Genomic DNA, 22,146 nt, shown 5'->3' on the forward strand with positions numbered 1-22,146 from the left:
AAGTTTGATTATGTTTTCTACATGTTTTCAGGTAACACAAGAGCAGATTCTGTTTGTGTAGGTGTATTAACAAACTGATTTTTTCCTCACTTCATATAGCAAAGTACATCTTTGCACATCAACATATCTCTGTATCTACTGACACCTTCAATGGTTACATATTATTCCATCCTATGGATGCACTGAAATTTTTTCATAAAATCTTTATGTGAGCTCTTCTCAATACACTGCTATTTTAAGCAATACCAAGAAAAACATATGTCTCTATTTCATATAGATATTTCAGTATAATAGAGTTGATAGGTAAAAGGCATACACATTTTTAACATGTGGTTCTTATCATCAAAGTGTGTTAGAAAAGTTGCAGCAGCCTAAACTTTCAGCAACTACATAGGTTCCACTGTTCTTCACCCTCACAAACTTTGTGGATAGAAGACAGTATTTCATTCCTTTATTTATTTATTTTTATTATTAATTAATTTATTTATTTTTGAGATGAAGTCTCATTCCATCATCCAGGCTGGAGTGTAGTGGTGCAATCTCAGTTCACTGCAACCTCCACCTCCCTGGTTCAAGCAATTCTCTTGCCTCAGCCTCCTGAGTAGCTGGGATTACAGGTGCATGCCACCATGCCTGGCTAATTTTTTGTATTTTTTAGTAGAGACGGGGTTTCACCATGCTGGCCATGCTAGTCTCAAATTCTTGACCTCGTAATCCACCTGCCTTGGCCTCCCAAAGTGCTGGGATTACAGGCGTGAGCCACCGCGGCCGGCCTTTCATTCCTCTTCTAACTTCAATAGAAAACAGTATTTCATTCCTCTTCTAACTTAAATTCCTTCTCTTACCAGGAACACTACGTTTTCCTATGTGCACAAGTCACTGGTAGATATGCAAAAAAGTACCTTGCCCAATCTTAAATTGAGCTTATTTTATTTTATCTGCATATATATGCTTGGTTCAGTGGCTCAGGCTTGTAATCTCAGCACTTTGGGAGGCTGAGGCGGGTGGATCACAAGGATAGGAGTTCAAGACCAACCTGGCCAAGATGGTGAAATCCTGCCTCTATTGAAAATACAAAAAATTAGCCGGGTGTGCTGGCGGGCACCTGTAATCCTAGCTACTCAAAAGGCTGAGGCAGAGAATTGCTCGAACCCGGGAGGCGGAGGTTGTAGTGAGCTGATATTGCGCCACTGAACTCCAGCCTGGGCAACAGAGTGAGATTCTGTCCCAGAAAAATAAATAAATAAATAAATAAATAGTTGCATATATAAATAGGCTTTTGTGTTTTCTTCTGGTACTTTTCTCCTTTTGTATATTTAAAAATTTTAATCTATACTCCAGGAACTTACTTTTGTGACATAAAAATCTAGCTCGTTTTCTCCAAACAGCATGCATTTCATTTATTAATGATTAATCTTGCTTTATCAATATGAAACATCACCATTATCAAGTGCTAAATTCTTACATATATTTGGGTATTTCTGGATTTCCTATTCTGTTCTATTCATTGATATTTTTTCAGTTGTTAGTAAACAATTTGTGGAAATAGCACATTCACATTTTGATATCTGGAAAAGCAAGTCTTTTTCCATTCTGGTACAAAAAATTAATTTATTACAGCAATAAAATACAGGATGTGCAGTGTAAAAATGCTAAAACTTTGCTATTTTTATTTGGCTTACGTAAAAGTGATAAACACAGAAAAAGCTCACATCTTAAGAAAAACGAATCTTCCTATTCAAGGACACAAACCATCTTCCCATTTCAGTTTCCTTGTAAGGTTCCTCAGTAAAGGACATATTTACATAGGGTACATTGATATCAAATCCATATTGGATTTTATTTGAAAAATATTTAGCCCAGAAGTTGATATATTATGGGACTTAGTTCTCAATATACACCTTTCTATAATGTATAGAACATTGTTTTAAAATGTGTACATTAAAAATAATCTGCTGCATCGACTTGATTTTGCGAGTTAAGTCACTTTCATACAGTCTATTAGTGCTCTATGAGGGAAATTATAATCGGATAGGAAATCAGCTAAAGTTTTGTTTCTGTGTTGCTGTTCATAAAGGGCCTGTGCCCTGACCTCTCTGAGGTTTCCACACCCAGGGTGGTGTGGGGCCTGCGGAGGAACAGAAAGCCAGGATCCCGATCCCGCCAGGAGGGTATGTCCCCATCATCCCCCCACGTCCCGCCTCCTCCCAGCCCAGGCCCGGTTACCTCTTTTGCTTGTCCGTCTTGTTCACGTCAGTGTCCCTGAGCATGACGATGAGATCCTTTCTGGGGACTTTACCCCACCAGGCAGCTCTGTGGAGCTTGTCCAGATCTTCTCCACGGACGTGGTACCTGGGCTCCATGAAGGCGCTGTCGTCGTAGTCTTCCCTAGCTTCCACGTTGCTCTCCCCGCGCCCCTTGCAGCTGGGGACGTGGTACCTGGGCTCCATGAAGGCGCTGTCGTGGTAGTCTTCCCAAGCTTCCACGTTGCTCTCCCCGCGCCCCTTGCAGCTGGGGACGTGGTACCTGGGCTCCATGAAGGCGCTGTCGTCGTAGTCTTCCCAAGCTTCCACGTTGCTCTCCCCGCGCCCCTTGCAGCTGGGGACGTGGTACCTGGGCTTCATGAAGGCGCTGTCGTGGTAGTCTTCCCAAGCTTCCACGTTGCTCTCCCCGTGCCCCTTGCAGCGGGGGAAGCAGTGGCAGCACCACTTGGCCATCTTGCTCCTGTGCGTCTTCATAGCGGAGTCGTCCTGGTCTCCAGAAGGGCCCACAATGCTCTCGCCACTCCCCCTGCAGCAGGGGAAGCAGTGGCAGCACCACTTGACCATCTTGCTCCTAAGTGTCTTCATAGCGGAGTCATCCTGGTCTCCAGAAGCACCCCGGTTGCTCTTGCCGCTCCCCCTGCAGCAGGGGAAGCAGTGGTGGCACCACTTGCCCATCTTGCTCCTGAGACCAAATGGCTTCTTCACAGCGGAGGCAGCGGGTATTGAAGAAACCTCAGCCACCATCTGCTTTGAACAGCCAGGGGAGGCCGGTAGTAGCGAGCACATCGCGTCTACCAACCAGTTTCACCAACTAGCAGGAAATTCTGGGTTTCCAATCTGTTTGAAGAGAAAGGTCAATCCCAGCCAAAACCTGCCAACCCCAGCAGGGGAGCCCGGCCCACCCCACCCGGGAAAACCCACACCCAGCCGGGGAAAGCCCACGCCCAGCCGGGGTGATCTCACGCCCCCCCTCCAGGAAGGGCCAACCCCCGCCCCGCCCCGCCCAAAGGAAACACCCAACCCAGCCAAGGGAATGCCAAGCCCAGCAGCGAAAAGGTCAAGCCCAGCAAAGGAACGCGATGGAGGAAACGTCAATCCAAGCGAGAAACACCGGGCAAAGCGATTAACGCCCAGCCAAGGGAGGAACGCCAAGCCAAGCCAGGAACGCAGAGCCAGGCCTAGCCGTTACAGGCAAGCCAAGCCGTTATGCGCGTGCGCGTGCGGTGTGCGCGCCTCAGGCGGCGTCATTGCACGTGGCACAGACAGTGGCCAATGTGTGCAACCTGCGCACAAGTCTTGGTCCCACGAATATCAGTGACAGCCTTGCGTTCCCGGCAAACTTTGTGGGAACTGGCCGAGCCTTCAGGCTATGGAGGAGAGGCCTCTGGTTGGAAAAAGCCTCTTGAAGCAGGACAGGGGCTAGAGCGCCTGGAACTGGAGGATGCTGACAGGCTCCTCTGAGGAAAGCCCACAAGACACTCGTGGCGGTGCTGTTGCCGGTGGCCACGGCTGCCGCTCAGAGCTCGGGCTTCTTTCTTATATTTGTTTTGGTTTTATTTTGCTACTATTTTCTACTTTCTTGATGTGATAGCTGAAATTTTATTTGAGAAATTTCTACTTTTCCATCATACACATTTAGTGAAACACATTTTCCTGCCAGCACTGGCTTTACCTGTGTTGAATCAAGTGTGATATGTCGTATTTTTATTCAGTTTAATATATTTAATAGTTTCCCTTGAGACGTTTCCCTTAGGAGTGTGCTTGCTGTTTAGCACTATTCACAATAGCAAAGACATGGAATCAATCCAAATTTTCATCAATGATAGACTGGATGAAGAAAATGCGGTACACATACAACATGGAATACTATGCAGCCATAAAAAAGAATGAGATCATGTCCTTTGCAGGGACATGGATGGAACAGGAAGCCATTATCCTCAGGAAACTAATGCAGAAACAGAAAGCGAAACACCTAATGTCCTCACTTATAAGTAGGACCTGAACAATGAGAACACATGGACACAGGGAAGGAAACAACACACAATGGGGCCCCTGGATGGGGGCGGGAGAGGGAGAGCATCAGGAAAAATAGTTAATGCGTGCTGGGTTTAATGCCAAGGCAATGGGTTGATATGTATAGCAAACCACCATGGCACAAATTTACCTGTGTAACAAACCTGCACATCCTGCACATGTACCCCAGAACTTAAAATAAATAAAAATGTAAAAAAGAAAAAACCAACAAAACTAAAATATGTGCTGTTTATCTTTCAAGTATTTAAGATTTTGCTATTATCTTACTTTTTTATTTTTAATTGGATGCCATTTTGGCTGGAGGATACATTCTACATGATTTCAGTTCTTTTAAAACTCTAATGTTTGTTAAAATGCAGGACACAGACCATCTTGGTTTATGTTCTGTGGGTACCTAAATGTTCTGCTGTATTCTGATGCTAGGGGGTGGAGGAGCAGGGGTTTTTGTTGTTTCGTTTTGTTTTTTTGAGGCAGAGTCTCACTCATTTTGCCCAGGGTGGAATGTAATGGCCTGATCTCGGCTCAATGTAACCTTCGCCTCCCGGGTTCAAGCGATTCTCCTGCCTCAACCTCCCCAGTAGCTGGGATTACAAGCACCCGCCACCACACCCTGCTAATTCTAGTATTTTTAGTAGAGGCAGGGTTTTGCCATACTGGCCAGGCTGGTCTCCAACTCCTGACCTCAGGTGATCCACCTGCCTTGGCCTCCCAAAGTGGTGGGATTACAGGCCTGAGCCTCCGCACCCAGCCAAGGGTGGAGTACTTTATAAATGCCAGTGAGCAGCAGCCGCCAACATCAGTAGCTGCTGACGCTGCTAGCGGCTGGGGCGGACAGCGGCCAGAGCTGGGACCCAGGCTTCCTGCCACCTGCACGTGCGGCGCACACCTGCAAGCTGTCCTCCCACAGCCTACACCGGGGGGCACAGCAAAGCTGGGACTCATGTTTGAAGGAAGGAAAAAAATTGAACGAGTAACCCAGCACTGTTCTTTCCAGATCCATCCCGCTGGCCCTCTTGTTTCCCACGTTTTTGAAAACTGGCCACTCTGACCTCAGATCCCTAAATCGCAGCCACTGAGACCTGGCTCTCAGAAGCCAAAGCCCTGGCACTTTCCAGGCTGAGCAGGAGGAGGTGAAGGCAGGCTGGAGGCTGGTCCAGGACAGCTGAGGGCTGACCATGGGGGCTCATGCAGAGGCCACCACTGGGGCCGCTACACGTGACATGGGATTTGGGCCATTGGGTAGAAGGCGTGGAGATGGGGCACTGCCAGTGGAGCCAGGGAGGAAAGAAAACACTCTCCAAATTGTCTTCCAGGGTTTCCGTGAGCATTTTATTAACTCAGAATCTGTCAGGAATAATACTAGGGAGTTACCTTTCCCTGAAGATGGCTCTTGTCAGAGTAGTGAGATAGGCGTGTGGGGGGGGGGGGGGGCGGGGGAGAGGAAGAGGAATGTGAAGCTCAGTTTATACATATTAAGATCAGCAATGGTGTGCCGCTGGCAGGAGCAGAGCGAGCCTGGAGATTTGGGTGGCTGCAGTTGGTAAGTGGTTGCAATCCAGAGAGTGGGACTGAGATCCTCCCTTGTCATGTTAGCATCCCATTTCCTGGGCGTGGCTCTGACATCTTGCAGGTGGTCATTTCACTCATGGAGGCTTTGTCTCTCTTCCATCACCCCAGACTCAGCTTCACACTCCAGGGCTGCACACCACCAGCCACCATCATGTTAACCCCTTCCCAGGTCAATGTGTCCCTCACCTGGAGCCCAATCTGCTGGACGGCCTGGGACCGTCCATTTTCGGGGTGGTGGGCAACCTGGTGGTCATCGTGCTGCTGTGCAAGTCGCACGAGGAGCAGAAGGAGACCGCCTTCTACACACTGGTATGCGGCTGGCCGCCACCGACCTTTTGTTCACTTTGCTGGTGAGCCAGGTGACCATCACCACGTACATGAAGGGCGGGTGACCTGGGGCCAGCCCCTGTGCCAGTACAGCATCTTCATCCTGCTCTTCTTTGGCCAGCCCGGCCTCAGCATCATCTGCACCCTGATATCTACACAGGTAATTTGTGTTCGACATTCTCAGAGGAGTTTCATAAGCTTTATGTTTTATCTGGGTTATAAACAGAGTCCTCAAATGTGTAAAAAAGAAATCATACCAGGATTGAATTTCAGCAGGAATAAGTTTATTTTACCTATTCAAAATTAAAATACTTTTGTTTTGTTTGAAAATGTTTTTGTTAAAGATACGTTTTTGAAAAAATTTAGGTAAATATTTAATAATGTCCCCTTTTCTATCCCAAGAAGTAATTTCATAGTTTATTTAAATGTGTTTAACAAAAATGTAGCATAGATTTTTTAAAAAAATAATTGCATATTTTAACTCAATAAATCCAAAATACTGTGGCAACATGTAATCAATGTAAAAATTACTAGAGATAGTTTGCATTCTTTTTTCTTATGAAATCTTTGAAATCCATTGTGTATTTTACATTTTAGTACGTCTCAACTCAAATGTGAAATTTTCATCGAGAATATCTGAACTGTATTTAGATTAATAAAAACTGCGGTTAAAAAATTTAACATAGATTTAGTACGGGGTGTGCAGCCAGCTTGCAAATCAGATCTCAGCTGAGCGGCCAGGCAGCCAAACCCTGAGGAGCGGCCTGCTGGCTCCGCAGTGCCCAGAAGTTGAGGATGTCCTACAAACCCATCACGCCTGCCCCCAGCAGCACCCCCGGCTCCAGCACCCCTGGGCTGGGCACCCCGGTCTCTACAGGAAGCGTCCTATCACCGTCGGGTTCAGTGCCAGGAGCCGCTGTCCCTTTCAGACCGCTGTTTAATGACTTTGGACCACCTTCCATCGGCTGTGTGTAGGCCATGAAACCACCTGGCACCCAGGGCTGCCAGAGCACCCACATGGAACTGCTGTTGGTCACAGGGGAGATGGGCAAAGGGATCCGGACCACCTTTGCTGGCAGCAAGAGCACCACGGAGCGCCTGAAGAGAGGGATCATCCATCCCTAGTCAGAATGCCTGGCAGAGACAGAGCGGAACCCACACACTTAACAGGAAGCTCCTAAGCCTCTGTGTCTGGACATTTCCTGGCCACTCCAGAGCACCTGCTTCTCCCTGACTCTCATCCCTAGTTGCACTAACCATCCTGCGCTTCCTGTCCTGTGTCCCTTGATGGTGCCCTCCAGGAACCAAGGGGTGGCTCTCACTCCAGGTGGCAGCACTAATGATCCTCCCTTCCCCCCACCCCACTCCGCCAACGCAACGAGAGTTAGCAGCGAGGTCCCCGTGAGTCCCACCCATGACCTGCCCACAGTGTTGCCCACTGGAACTTTCTGCGGCCCCCATAACTCAGCCCTTCCCAGCACTTCTCCCACACGCCCTGAGCCCCCTTCTCCCTCAGCACGGGCTCAGGCCTCAGGCCTGACACTTCCCTGCCTTGTGTCTTTTGCTAAATATGACCTTTCTACATTAATAAAAGATGATTTGGAGTTGTGCTCTCTAAAAAAAGTGTAATATAAAAGAGAAATAAAAGAAAATTTAGCAAAGGAATATATCGATGAATATTTAAATACTTAGATGACATTACTACCAGACATAAGATCATCAGATATTTCATTTACTTATGATTAATATGTTTGTATTTATTTTTTATTTTATTTACGTATTTATTTTTAGTATACTTTAAGTTCTAGGGTACATGTACACAACGTGCAGGTTTGTTACATATGTATACATGTGCCCTGTTGGTTTGCTGCACCCATTAACTCCTCATTTACATTAGGTATTTCTCCTAATGCTATCCCTCCCCACGCCCCCCACCCCATGACAGGCCCCTGTGTGATGTTCCCCGCCCTGTGTCCAAGTGTTGTCATTGTTTAATTCCCACCTGTGGGTGAGAATATGCAGTGTTTGGTTTTCTGACCTTGTGATAGTTTAAACAAACTAGCAAGTTCAGAAGTCACTTTATAAGAGAAATAATGAAAAATAAAGTATTACTGACACTGGTAAGAGAATAAAAGAGTTAGATAAAGTATTAACAAATAAGCTTATTTATTTAAAAGAGAAGGGAAAATATTAAAAAGGATTAAATGATGTCTTGTCAACATGAAGAAAAACTGTATTATATATAATTCATTTGTTAACTTATTATTGTGTTTCCTTGTATAATTTTCACTTGGTTTGTCAGTTTTACTACTTGCTTCATTAGTTCAAAAACTGCATCTTCATAGACCATTTCAGCTTTTGGTGTGTGGGCAGAATTATAAAACCCAGTTTCAAAATTTCAACTGAACGTTGTCAGCATTTTTCTTTGGGCTTTTTATTAAAAAAACAAAAAAAAACCCAAGTAATTGTGTATGTGTGTATTTTAGCATTATCATGAATGTAATAACAATAAAATCAAACAGAAGCAAATGGATAAGCAATATGTTGGACTAGCATCTCAAGTATGAAAATGGCATTGCCAACAGTGATATGATTTTTTCAAAATGGTCAACTTTTTAAAGTATAATCTTATTTTAACCTAAAATCTTACTATCGGAAAGTGTAGTGTACATTAAAATGTTCTGAAATGCCTTTATTCACATATATTAAATGGTCGTACTCATTCAGTTATCTACAAATTGGTTTTTCACTTCTGTAATTGTCTTATAGAATGTTCAGAAGTTATGCAGAATGTGAGATAATTTTCTATTGAATATGATCATTTTATCATTGCAAGACATCAAACATCCCTGTTGCAAGACATCAAACATCCCTGTTTCCTACCAAATAAATGTACAATAGCGATAAATGTAAAGATGTTTTTCAAAAAAGACACATTTTCAAGTTATAAAACAAGGATTTTAAAACTTGAATTGTTACAGTGAATATGTCTTAATATAGGCTACGGTCACTTTAGATAAAAAAATTACCTCACATCTATTTTCAGTATTACTTAAAGGTATTTATGTAGTGGCAAAGATTTTTTTTTTTTTTTTTTTTTTTTTTTTGCCTAGAGGCAGATATTTTTCCACATGGCTATTTATGGTACAAAACTGTATTTAAATGCATGTACACATATAAAAGCTGCCACTGTGGCTGTAAACTATTAAAAGTTATAAAGATTAAAAAATAAATAAAAAATAATTGTTTTTCTATGAAATGTCTTTATTCAAGTCCAAATTTAGAGTTTTAAATGCTTGAAATGAATAAAAGTGAGTGTTTCACATATTTCAGTCGGAATGGCCTTTGTCCTAGTTTTATTAGTGAAGAAGCAGACTGCATTTTTTTTTGCTCTCATACACCTTCAAAAGCTGGAGAGAAAAATTTGATAAAACTTCTAGGACATTATGTGATGAAACACATTAAACACTAAAGGAGAAATACCACCTCACTGTTTATAAAAGACATATAAGAAGGAACCCTGCATACATATATCTATCAGTTTTGGATTTTCAAAAAATATTTGCCTTAAAATGAGCTTCATTAGAATATGTGTTCTCCCACAAAGCCAAGGAAAGTACGTTAGACACAGGATCTGGAAGTCTACATGTGTGATGTAACTTCATTAAATACATTTCACAAATAAGGCAGAAATGTATCCGTGTGACCCAAAATATTCTCTAAATTTTCTCAAAGCAATGAGGCCACATCTATTATCTTTTACCATGACTAGTGTTCATTCCATGCGTTTGAACATTACCTCGCCCATTTGCAGCCTCCTATCTCTGCGATTAATTATGGCTAACATTCTCAGCAGTCAAACATCTTGCAAGTGACAGCTTGAAAAGGCCTACCAGCATGATGTTCACTCAGCCACCTGACTAGCTTGTCTTCCATCTACACATTGCAGTATTTAGAAGAGCGCTTTAGTATTGTAAATTTGATCCAACATGTGTTCAACGAGATGAAATCTTCAATATTGCACTACCTGTGAATCGGGAGAATGTTAATTTGCTTCTGTAGTTTTAAGTGTATTCTCAGAGGTAGATGAAGCCATATTGTATCATTGGATTCAAGAAGTAAAGTAAATAGAAGAAAAAAAGATGTTATTCTAGTTTGCTTATGTTTATATCTTAAGTTTTCTTTTCCAGATATATGAGAGCCTACTAAATACACTGAATAAAATGTGGTAGCCGTGGGTTAAATATCATACTTTATGTTTTGCTAATTAATTCCAAGATAGAGTAGAAAAATATGCTCTCTTATATAATACAAAAATGATATGGGGGAAAGAGGTAAAAAATTAACTTAGAGACATCATTAATTAATTACTTTTCTAAATGAAACACTAAATAATTTCTATTTGTTTTGACAAATAGAGAATATATTTAGAATCAATGCTTTATTACTTGGAAAGTGGAGTAAAAATTTTAAATGTATTATTCAGATTGTATTATTACTGTTCACTACAGATCACATACATTTGTCTTTTCTTCGTATTAGACATTAATTAATGGCAAACGTCCCTTCGAGGCCTATTTAATATGAGTAGTAAAGTATCTGGAATTTCTGAAATAATAAAAGTGACCTAAATCACCATGTTTGGTATATTCACAACATTCAAATGGCAGGAGGGGAGTGGTGGAGGTAGGGAGGGGAATGCTCATGTTCTCATTATTCCCAAACGGATTCTTACAAGTCTTCTCACTGGGCACATGGATGCATCTCAGTAACACACAACGTCTTACTTAGCCACAACTTTTGCAGTTTTTAACAAGGTACATTTCAACATTATTATTCCTTGCCAACTCAAAATCAGATATTTTCTCATGTCATCTTTTACTTCTGAAGAGCTGAATTATTGATTCATAAACTGAATCCATAGTACATATCTGTGGATGTTTTTAAATTATGTGAAAATTTTGTATATGCTTTCTTCTGGGGAAAGTATCAGAACCTGGCGATTGTAACAAAAACAGTCACTCGTGTTAATATTTAAGTCTTAATTAGTTCAGAAAAATCTGCACACACCTTAAGGTCAGATATTATTTTGTACCCTACATATAAAAACTTTTTTTTTTTTTGAGACGGAGTCTCACTCTGTTGCCCAGGTTGGAGTGCAATGGAGCGATCTCTGCTCACTGCAAACTCCACCTCCCATAAAATTAATGATCACTGATCAAAGATCACCATAATAAATATAATAATAATGAAATATTTAAAAAATTGTGAGGATTACCAAAATGTGAAACCAAGACACAAAGTGAGCACAGGCTGTTTATTAAATGGTACCAATAGACTTGTTTCACCTGGGTTGTCACAAACATTTCATTTGTAAATAAAAGAAAAAACGGCCATATCTGTGAATAAAGAGAAGTGCAATAAAACATGTTTGTGTTAATTTGGTTAACTTTATTCCAACTTAATGTAAACTAGTTTATTTTTATATTTATTTTTTTATTTATTTATTGAGATGGAGTCTGGATCTTGCCCAGGCTGGAGTGCAGTGGCGCATCTCGGCTCACTGCAAGCTCTGCCTCTCATGTTCACACCACTCTCCTGCTTCAGCCTCCCAAGTTGCTGGGACCACAGGTGCCCGCCACCACGCCTGGCTAATTGTTTATTTTTTAGTAGAGACAGAGTTTCACCGTGTTAGCCAGGATGGTCTTGATGTGACCTCGTGATCCTCCCACCTCGGCCTCCCAAAGTGCTGGGATTACAGGCGTGAGCCACCGCTCCTGGCCGTAAACTAGTTTTAAGACAGTTTATAAAACTCTAAAATGAACCTGGCAAATTTAGAGCAATAATAAAATGATTTATTATTTTTTTAGAAGTATTTTTTTAAAAGGATAAATAACAAATGTCTCATTGGAATTATTCAAGTTGTTTCAAGCTCAGCTCTGAGGTTCTTAGAAACTAAAGTAAAAAGTATGACCAGTTTCTGAAGTCAAGACAAAATCATACAATCTTTAACTTAGAAAATTATCTTCTGTGTTGTGTCCTAAGCATAAAACAAATGTAAGGACTTGCCCTGACACTCTGTAAGTCGTTCCACTCCCATACGCACTGCAGAAATGTTTCCTGGCAAGAACAGCAAGTCAGAAGCCTTTTCAGCACAATAAGGAGGGACATGCTACATATAAAAAAATAGATGAGGAGGGAAAATAGCACCTTAGAGAAGTGAGAAGTCTCAAAAGAGACATGTATAAGGAGAGAAGTTGCAATTATAAAGAGCAAAATATGGAATGATGAAAAAAGATACTGCAAAAAAAGTTTTCCTCAGTACTTTGCAATGCTCTTGCCACCTTCTGAAGAAAGCTGGCTCCTCCTGGAAACAGGGTATTTGGACCCAGGCTTTGGAATGGAGTGACCATCTGCATCGAACTACCTTAAACTCAACTTTGTGAGCATAGGGTAAGAATAATTGGGTTACATAAAAGTCAATTTTAATCTAAAATGTCATTCGTTAGTTTGACCAACTTTCTTTACCACTGGCCACTTGATTATATACACAGTATATAATGCATACAATGTATGAAGTATGTGTGTATGTGTTAATTGACTATTTATGTTATCAGTAAGGTTTCCAGTCAGCAGTAGGTTATCAGTAGTTAATTTTGGGGGGAATAAAAAGTTATGCATGTATTCTGAACTGTGTGGAGGGTCAACACCCCTAATATCTGCATTATTGAAGGGTCAACTGTATATATTTTACTCAGCATAAAAGCCTATATGAGGAAATGAAGACCCAAAGAGGTGGTTAAGAGTCCAACTCGTTATTTATTGAATTAAACATGAGTGGGTGTGAAATGTGGTGAGTCAAAGGGGCTTGGGTTACAGTAATTTATTGGTTAGAGAAGTGACTAAGAAGAAAAAGGTTAGTTTAACAAGATTTATTTGTGCAGATTTTCCTCAGCTTTACCTTCCAATCATTAATGGCAAGAACGCGACTACTTTTGGTATAGAGAATATGTATTACACATGGTAATTTCATCTCTTGTTTTTTAAAAAAACAGAGTTAAACTAAGAGTGATCTTGAACCTGCCTTGGGTTTTTTTGTTTGCTTGTTTTTTGTTTGTTTGTGTTTTTTTTGGTTTTTTTTTGGGGGGGGGGGAGGGGCTTTGTTTTTATTGGAAATAGTCAATATGCCAGAGTAGCATATTTTCTGGTGGAATCTTTTCAACTCCTTCACTGACTTAGCAAGATTCTTGTTCAAACTGGGTTCTACAAGGACAGAGAAAAGTCTGAGGTCAGGACTAGTTAAGAAGGACTCAAATACCTGACTAAAGGTTTACTCAAAGGAAAGAGTCTTTGTCACAGGTAGGTCAAGAGAAATTGTATTAGTAAGAATCCTCTCTATTCCTTTATTTCTTCCTAGATTAATCGTTTATGTAGCAAGGATATGTTAGGAATACATTATTTTTCAACCACAAAAAGTATGTTACACTCAGGGCCATCATTAAGACACATATTTAGATTTATAGTTTACAAGGACTGTGCAGTCTGTCTGTGTATATATTTTTTCTGTCTTTATATTAACAATATTAGATTTGGCTGAAAGTTTCATATTGTAGTTTTATAAACATTAAAGAATTTAAGCATTTTAAATGACAAGTATTGCAAATATATCCAAAGTGATGCAACTATTTAGATACTTCCTTCCTTCCCCTCCAAATACACAGAAAGTATGATATATAATGTGATGTATTATAGTTTCTAAACCTGCTCCTATATGTGAAGAAGAGGGAAATACAGTATCTTTATATGAAGAAATTCCATAGTTTTTATCATATAGTAAATATCTGCTTTCCAAAAATATATCCTATGTCACCAGTAACCAGTTTTTGTTTTTGTTTTATTATTAGATTATATGTTCTAAGATTTCAGGACAGTAGTAGTCTCCACTTATCCATGGAGAATATGTTCCAAGACCCTCTGTGGATGCCTGAAACCATGGATAGTACTGAAAGCTATATATACCTGTACTATGATTTTTCTTATACATACCTATGATAAAGTTTATAGATTAGGCACAGAAAGAGATTAACAACATTATTTAATATAAAATTTGCCAATTATAACAATATACTCCAATAAAAGTTATGTGAATATGGTCCCTCTCTCTTAACATTTCTTTTTTTCTTTCTTTTTTGATATGGAATCTTGCTCTGTCACCCAGGCTGGAGTGCAGTGGTGCGATCTTGGCTCACTGCAACCTTCAAATCCTGGGTTCAGGTGAATCTCCTGCCTCAGACTCTTGAGTACCTGGGACTATAGGCGGGTGCCAACACGCATGGCTAATTTTTTGTACTTTTAGTAGAGATGCGGTTTCACCATGTTAGCCAGGATGGTCTCGATCTCCTTACCTCATGATCCGCCCGCCTTGGCCTCCCAAAGTGCTGGGAGTAAGTGGGTGTGAGCCACCATGCCTGGCCTCTCTTAACATTTTCTATTGTACTATAGATCTCAGCAACCTCAGTGTATATATGTTTTTCTTTTCCTATTGAGAATTTTGACCTTTTCACTTTAAGGAAACACTTTACAACTTCTCTTTGACATATCCTAATTGCTGCACAACACTGCTCTTGCACTTATTAAATAGAATAAGGGTGACTTGAACACAAGCACTGTGATACCAACAGTTGATCTGATAACCCAGCTAGCTCCTTAGTGATTCACCCACAGGAAGCGCAGACAGCATGAATTTGTGGGACAAAGGGATGATTCACATTCAGTTCCACCTGGGATGGGGTAAAAATCTCATCGTGCTATTCAAAACTGTGTGCAATTCACAACGTAGAAATTGTTTATTCTTGGAACTTTCCATTGAATAATTTCAAACTGCAGTTGACCACTGGTAATTGAAAACTGTGGAAAGTGAAACTGGGATAAGGAGGGCTACTGTACTACTGTTTTTCTGTACATTTTCAACTCATTTTATTTCAGAAGTAATTCTATTATAAATTTATTCCGATTTTGTTTTTGCTTTGGTAGAACACCTTAGGAAAACTGAGAATGGTGGTCAAAAGTATAATGGTTTTAGTTGGTTACTGGGACAGCCAAAAACAATCAACCACTTACTCCTAAAGATCCTTCTACTATATACAGGTCCCCATAGTTCAAATCACAGATATTCAGTTTACAAAACTTTGGTTGACATTATGATTAAGAGTATAAAAAGTATAAAATACTATGTTAACATTTGAACACTCATGTTCCAACAGGCTATGGAAAGGAAATGGAACATTCATACAGACAGATAAATCTTAATTTTAGTCATTGAAAAACTATAGCTAATCAGTTATCAGTCATGTTGGAGACAACTATGAAAATATATACTTAAAACACCTGTTTTTTTCTTTTCCATTGGTATAGAAGGCTCCATTTTTAAAATATTGAAATAAATCATTAATTTATATGGATTATGAATTATATGTATTTGCATTCCAAAAGTAATTTTTAAATTAGGTAACTTTCAATTTTTTAAAAAAGTTTCTAATTAAAAATAGACATTAATTTCAGTTTTTCCAGCTCCTCTTTGGCATAAATAAGTTTTATACACTGTCATTTGACTCTTTTCTATGTACTAATTTATTAAGTTATTTAATGTTTATTATATTTTAATCTCATTACATTAGTGCATTTTTTATAAAGAATATTAGACAAAGTAACTTGTATATTTGCTTATAAAGCCAATATAAACTAAAATACTTTTCAGAAAATATGATAAACTTTACACACTAATTTTGAGATTTCAGATGTAGCCTGAAATTAAGTTTCATAAAAACTTTAAAAGTATTTTTTAGGGCCAGGCACGGTGGCTCATGCTTGTAATTGCAGCACTTACAGCGGCAAAGTTGGGAGGATCCCTTGAGCCCAGTAGTTGAAGACCAGCTTTGGCAACATAAGAATACCCTGTTTTTAGAAAAATTAAAATAAAATAACAAAAAATTAGCCAGATGTGGCAGCACATGCCTGTAGTCCCAGCTACTCAGGAGGCTGAAGTAGGAGGATTGCTTGAGCCCAGAAGGTCTAGGCTGCAGTCAACCATAACATCACTGCACTCCAGTCTAGGCAATACAGCAAGACTTTGTCTCAGAAAAATAGTATGTTTTCCTTTACTGATCTATGTAACATAATTGTTATTAAAATGTAAAACAATGTGTGTTATATTAAAATGACATCTTATTTACAACATATTGTTCATGTGTTATAATGACAGAAAACTGTAAAAATGTCCTGCCAAAAAAATAAAAGCAGAAGTATAGAAATACTTTGTTTTTTGACCAGAAAACTTCAAATAATTTTTTATTTCTAAGCAAGAATGTCAGCATTAAAAAGCGTACTTGTTTTAGACTTTAACATTAAAAAAAAAACGAAACAGTAAAACTTTATAGGATAAAGTTAGTTTCTGAAGTGAGATTGTCTGAGTTCAAATCTTATCTGTGCCAATTATTAATTGTGTGAACTTAAATAAATTATTATGCTATTTGTGCCTCAATTACTCATTGAAAAAATTAGTATAGCAAATGTTCTTACATAGAGGTTTTGTGAAATAAGATTTTTTTTAAATGACCAACTTAGTATTAATAATATATTGATATTAAGAAAGAACATAGAAAAAATATGAGTGTGAAACCCTGTTTGAACTATAATAAGAACTGGTAGTGTTAAGTGATACTTTATAATATCTATGTAGCTATATTCCTAACTTTCTAACCATCATCAGGGTATGTATCTATATTCTGTCTCCTAGATTGCAAAAAATTTAAATAGAAGAAAATAAATAGTAGGAAAAATACATTTTTAATTGATTGATAGGGAGGATGAAGAGTAATCAATAAGTTGTAACTTGCTTGGCTTAGTATTGTTCAGTTTCTGTTTTTGTTTCAAGAAAGATCCTTCAAGATGAAGAACACATTTTGGACACACAATGCTATTCTATAATAAGAAAATTCAAGGAATTGTAGATACATGCTAAAAAATGTATCTTTTATGTATCTTTCAAAATTTTTTGTTGCCATGCCTAGAAGTTTTAGATTCCAGGATTTATCTTTTCTTGAGCATTTATTCAGTAATAGCTGTAGGAAATATGCAATGGTTTGTTTTGTTATAAACACTTTTTTTAGAAATTCATGAAAATCAGTTTAATATGAATAACTGAGACAATAAAACCCATATACCATAATTTATATTATGTTAAATCTTAAAAATCTTTCTTCTCTTTTATTGTACTTCCTATATGTGCTTCAAATGAAAAATGAAACTTTATATGTAAATCAGAAATGGCTTTGATTATAAGTAATGGAAAATCCAACAGATGGCCGAAAAGCAAATTTAAAGGAAATTCATTTGTGTCACATAATAAAATGACTAGAGCGGAGCCATTTTCTCTGAAACATTCTTAATCTTTTTCTCATTGTAACAAGATGTCTGTCATCACTTCAGTCTTTAAAGTCTAGGCAATATCAGGAAAGAAGCTTTGCCAACCACTTTTATCAAGGAAAACATAATGTTCTCAAAGGTTTCCAAGAGACCTTTGCTTACTTCTCACATGATGAGTTCTAATTTACAGGAATCCTGAGATATTGAGAATTGGCATTTTCAAATTGATATGTACATACAAAAAGAAGAAGGAGGATAAATTAATAATTCATCAAACATCGTCTAAACAAGGATATTCTGTACGTTTTCAAAATTCATAGATTTAGCTAGTAGCAGATTAAGAAAAAAAAATGTATCTTGGAACTTCAATATAACTATTTTGTTAGTCTGTTAATATAATAATATACCTCAAGTTACCACTACTGGAATCAACAGAAAATGGTTGGTGTATTGAAAAATAAAATCTTACAAATTTAAAAAAAAATGCAGAAAAAATTTAACATTGTTGATTAACTTTATTTTCTTGACATTAATATAGATGATTTGTTAAGCATTAAAATTATACTACCCTGAATTGTAGTAGATAAAAGAACCTGAAAAAAACTAGTGAAAGTCAGTGATTTTGCCCAATACATGATGCGTTTATTTTCTTGTAGCATTACTTTTTAGTTTATTATCATTTCAAAACGTCCTTAAGCTTTTTCATAACTGTTTTGTTAGCATAGAATATTGATTGCTCTATATTTCCAAAGAGTGTAGCTTTCTATAACTATACCTAAAATGACAGAAAATATTGATCCAAAATATAGAATATATATGTAAAATCAACAAGAAGAATGCATTCAATTGAGTATTCAAACATTTGATATTACTATATTTTAAAATGTGCTATTCTTCAATAATGCAGATATGTTCACATGTACATAAATCTCATAAATGACTCTTGATCCATGATCTTTCATAAGTAAATGTTGATGAAAGTGATTACCTCTTTTCTACTCCTGACGTTACCTTACTTTTTGACAGAATCTCCACTGCCTGAGAATCCTGGCTTCTACTTTGTCCTCACTCATGATGTAATAGTTGATATATAAACATTTACCTAATTGGCGAATTTTGAATAAGATACTGACCATGAGTAGTTCAATCTTACCTTGGATGTTGTTTTCATTTTCTTTCCTCCCACTACAGGACCTTATTTCCAAGAAGACATGCACTATGCTTTGTTTCTTCATGCCTTAAGTTAGATACATTTATACCACAGTATAACTATATGCCATTGTCAATTTCATCACAGTTCTTTGATCTTCGATAACTAAATCCTGTGATAATTTTAACTCTTTATAAAGCAAAGCTAGAGGCATTACAATAAATGATTTTAAAATATGTTACAAAACTATAGTAATCAAAATAGCATGATACTGGCATAAAAACCGACATATCAGCCAACGGAACAGGATAGACAACCTAGAAATAAATCCATGCATTTAAGGCCAACTAATTTTCCTCAAACAAAGGCAAGAGCACACAGTAGGAAAAACATAGTCTCTTCAATAAATGGTGTTGGAAAAACTGAATGTCTACATGCAGAGGATTAAAAGTATACCCTTATCTTACTCTATACACAAAAATTAAGTCAAACAGGAATAAAAACTTAAATGTAGAACCTGAAACAGTAAAACTGCTAGATGAAAACATAGGGAAAAAAGCTTTACAACACTAGACCAAGTAATGACTTTTTTCTTTCACTATGTCCCCAAAAGCAAAGGCAACCAAATAAAAAAATAAATAAATAAAGAAGATTGCATCAAACTGAGAAGCTTCCATACATCAAAAAGATCAATTGACATAATAGACAATCCACAGATTCCCCTTCTAGAAAAACATTTGCAAAATATGCATCTAATAAGGAGGTAATACCCAAAATATAAAAGGAACTCAACTCAATAGCAAAAAAAAAAAAAAAAAGAAATAATCAAATTAAGTTCTAGCAAGCAAAATGGAAAAGTGTCCCCTTCTAGGAAACTAACATCATTACATTTTACTCCTGACCAGATATATTAGGCCAATTTTGAATTGCTGTAAAGAAAAACTTGAGACTGGCCAATTTATTAAAAAAGAAGAAAAAGAGGCTTAATTGGCTCAAAGCTCTGCAGGCTAAACAGGAAGCACAGTGTCAGCATCTACTTCTGGAAAAGTCCTCTAATGATGGGAGAGGGAAATGGGAAAGCCAGCACCTCACATAGTGAGAGTCGGAACAAGGAAGAGAGGGAGGAGATACCACACAATTTCAAACCACCACATCTCACAAGAACTCACTTTCTCCCTGACACCACCAAGGGGGATGGTGTTAAACCATGAGAAACTGCCCCATGATCCAATCACCTCCCATCAAGCTACCTCCAAAACTGGATATTCCATTCCAACATAAGATTTGGAGGACAAAAATATCCAAACCATAGCATAACATATTATGATTATCCATACACATTAATATAAATTAATAAAATCATATTTTAAATTTGTATAATTATTGTATTATGGATGACTTACAATATTACATAATGATTTCTCTATTAATGGTAATTCAGAATTTTTCTGCATTTTTATTACTAAAAATACAGTAGAATAGCCAGCTATATTGTTATGCATTAAATTATGTCCCCTCAAAGTTTATGTGTTGGAGTTCTTACCCTCACTACCTCAAGATGTGACTGTAGTTGGAGAAAGAGCTTTTCAAAGAGTAATTAAGTTAAATGAAGTCATTCGAGTGAGTTCTAATTTAATGACTGGTGTCCTGATACAAAGGAAAGATTAGGACACAGTTGTGTACACAGGGCAGACCACGTAAAATGAGAGCCATCTACCAGCCAAGGACAGAAGTCTCAAAAAGAAACCAGCTCTGCTGACATCTTGATCTTGTAGCCTCCTGAACTGTGAGAAAATAAAAGGCCATTCTTTTTTATTTTTTATTCATTTTTTAATTATTTATTATTTTATTTTGAGACGTTGTCTTGCTCTGTCACCTGGCTGGAGTGCAGTGGCATGATCTCGGCTCACTGCAGCCCTGCCTCCCAGGTTCAGGAAATTCTCCTGCCTCAGCCTCCCCAAGTAGCTAGGACTACAGGCACACGCCACCACGCCCAGCTAATTTTTCTGTATTTTTAGTAGAGATGGAATTTCAACATGTTGGCCAGCATGGTCTTGATCTCCTGACCTCATGATCTGCCTACCTTGGCCTCCCAAAGTGCTGGGATTACACGCGTGAGACACCGCTATCGGCTAAAAGACCATTCTTTAAGCCACTCAGTCTGTGATACTTTGTTATGGCAGCCCTAGCAACTTATGTACCTGAATCCTGTTTTTTAACAAGACACATTTATTATTTTGCTATATGGATATTTCTACACAGATGAGCTTTAATAGTGGACTTGTTGGGTTAGTATGTTTACAGACTTTTATTTAAATAGACACTGGCAGATTTCTTTCTACAATGTTTGTAACAATATGTACTATAAATGTTTATTTGCCAAGGCTTTCTCTTCTTAAGATTTCTACTAGTTTAATTATTAAAAGTTGATATATACATCTATGAATACATACATTTATGCATATATATAATACACACACATATACATATATGTCAATTTTATTTCCCAATAACTACTAGCAAATTTGACACTTTTTATGTTTGCTAGCCATTTAGGTTTGCTTGTTTCAGCCAATTTTTGTTCATATCATTTTCACAATTTTTTTTTGGCTAGTAGTAATTTTGCTTGTTGGTTGTGTATTTTTCCAACCTTTAATTTTAATGTTTTTAGTCTTTAAGTTTTCTGGGAGTAACTTATAAATTTCACATAGCTGCAATGTATTTGGATTCCCTAAGCTGATATTCTCTCACTTTATTTTTTATTATAAATAAAACAATTTCATGAGACAATTTTACAAAGTCTAAACTTTTGTCTCTCCCCTCTCCTATGACTTTACCCACTCATTACCCTCTCTCTCTTTCTCTCCCTTTCGCTATTGTTTTCTCCTCAAATGATGAAACAATATGAGTACCTAAATATCTGCATGATAGTAAATACCAAGATGTTATTACAAAAAGATCTCACAGTTTTGGCTTATGTGTGGTAATCTGTTTCCACGCTGGCCCAGGCTAATAGGAAAGCTCTGTTCTATTTGGTTATGCAGGGACCTTGGTCCCTATTTTCTTGTTGCTGTGTTATCCCCTAGGACATTGATCTCATTTTTACTCTAACTTCTGCATTCAAGGTGAAAGGTACTCACTGCCGCAAACACACTGCAGACCATAGAAAGGGAGCAAAGAAGAACTCATGAGCAAGCAGCTTTTCTTTCATTTCCAGATAGTCTGAAAAGTGACCACATCAGATATGCTTACGTTGAATTAAACTGAAATCTAATCACATAAACACCCATGGGCCGGGCGCGGTGGCTCAAGCCTGTAATCCCAGCACTTTGGGAGGCCGAGGCGGGTGGATCACGAGGTCAGGAGATCGAGACTATC

General features: G+C 38.3%; 1 protein-coding gene and 1 pseudogene across 3 annotated transcripts in view; one reads left to right on the forward strand and one right to left on the reverse strand.

Moving 5' to 3' along the window:
* The window catches only part of LOC135965572 (POTE ankyrin domain family member B-like), a 28,887-nt gene extending 25,879 nt beyond the window's left edge, over window positions 1-3,008 (reverse strand). For 2 of the 3 annotated variants that reach the window (XM_065522630.1, XM_065522629.1), the window contains exons 1-2: window positions 2,614-3,008; window positions 2,227-2,352 (exon numbers count right to left, since the gene is read on the reverse strand). In XM_065522630.1, coding sequence (XP_065378702.1) covers window positions 2,227-2,352; window positions 2,614-3,008 — 521 coding nt within the window. Of the gene's footprint in view, window positions 1-2,226; window positions 2,390-2,613 lie in introns of all 3 variants that reach the window. The other variant, XM_065522631.1, reaches the window with a different exon arrangement.
* Window positions 3,009-6,989: 3,981 nt separating this feature from the next.
* On the forward strand, window positions 6,990-7,361 carry LOC135965343 (cyclin-dependent kinase 2-associated protein 2 pseudogene; annotated as a pseudogene).
* The last annotated feature ends 14,785 nt before the right edge of the window (window positions 7,362-22,146 follow it).

Source organism: Macaca fascicularis, chromosome 10, assembly GCF_037993035.2.
Source record: "Macaca fascicularis isolate 582-1 chromosome 10, T2T-MFA8v1.1".
In the NCBI taxonomy this organism is placed as follows: Eukaryota; Metazoa; Chordata; class Mammalia; order Primates; family Cercopithecidae; genus Macaca; species Macaca fascicularis.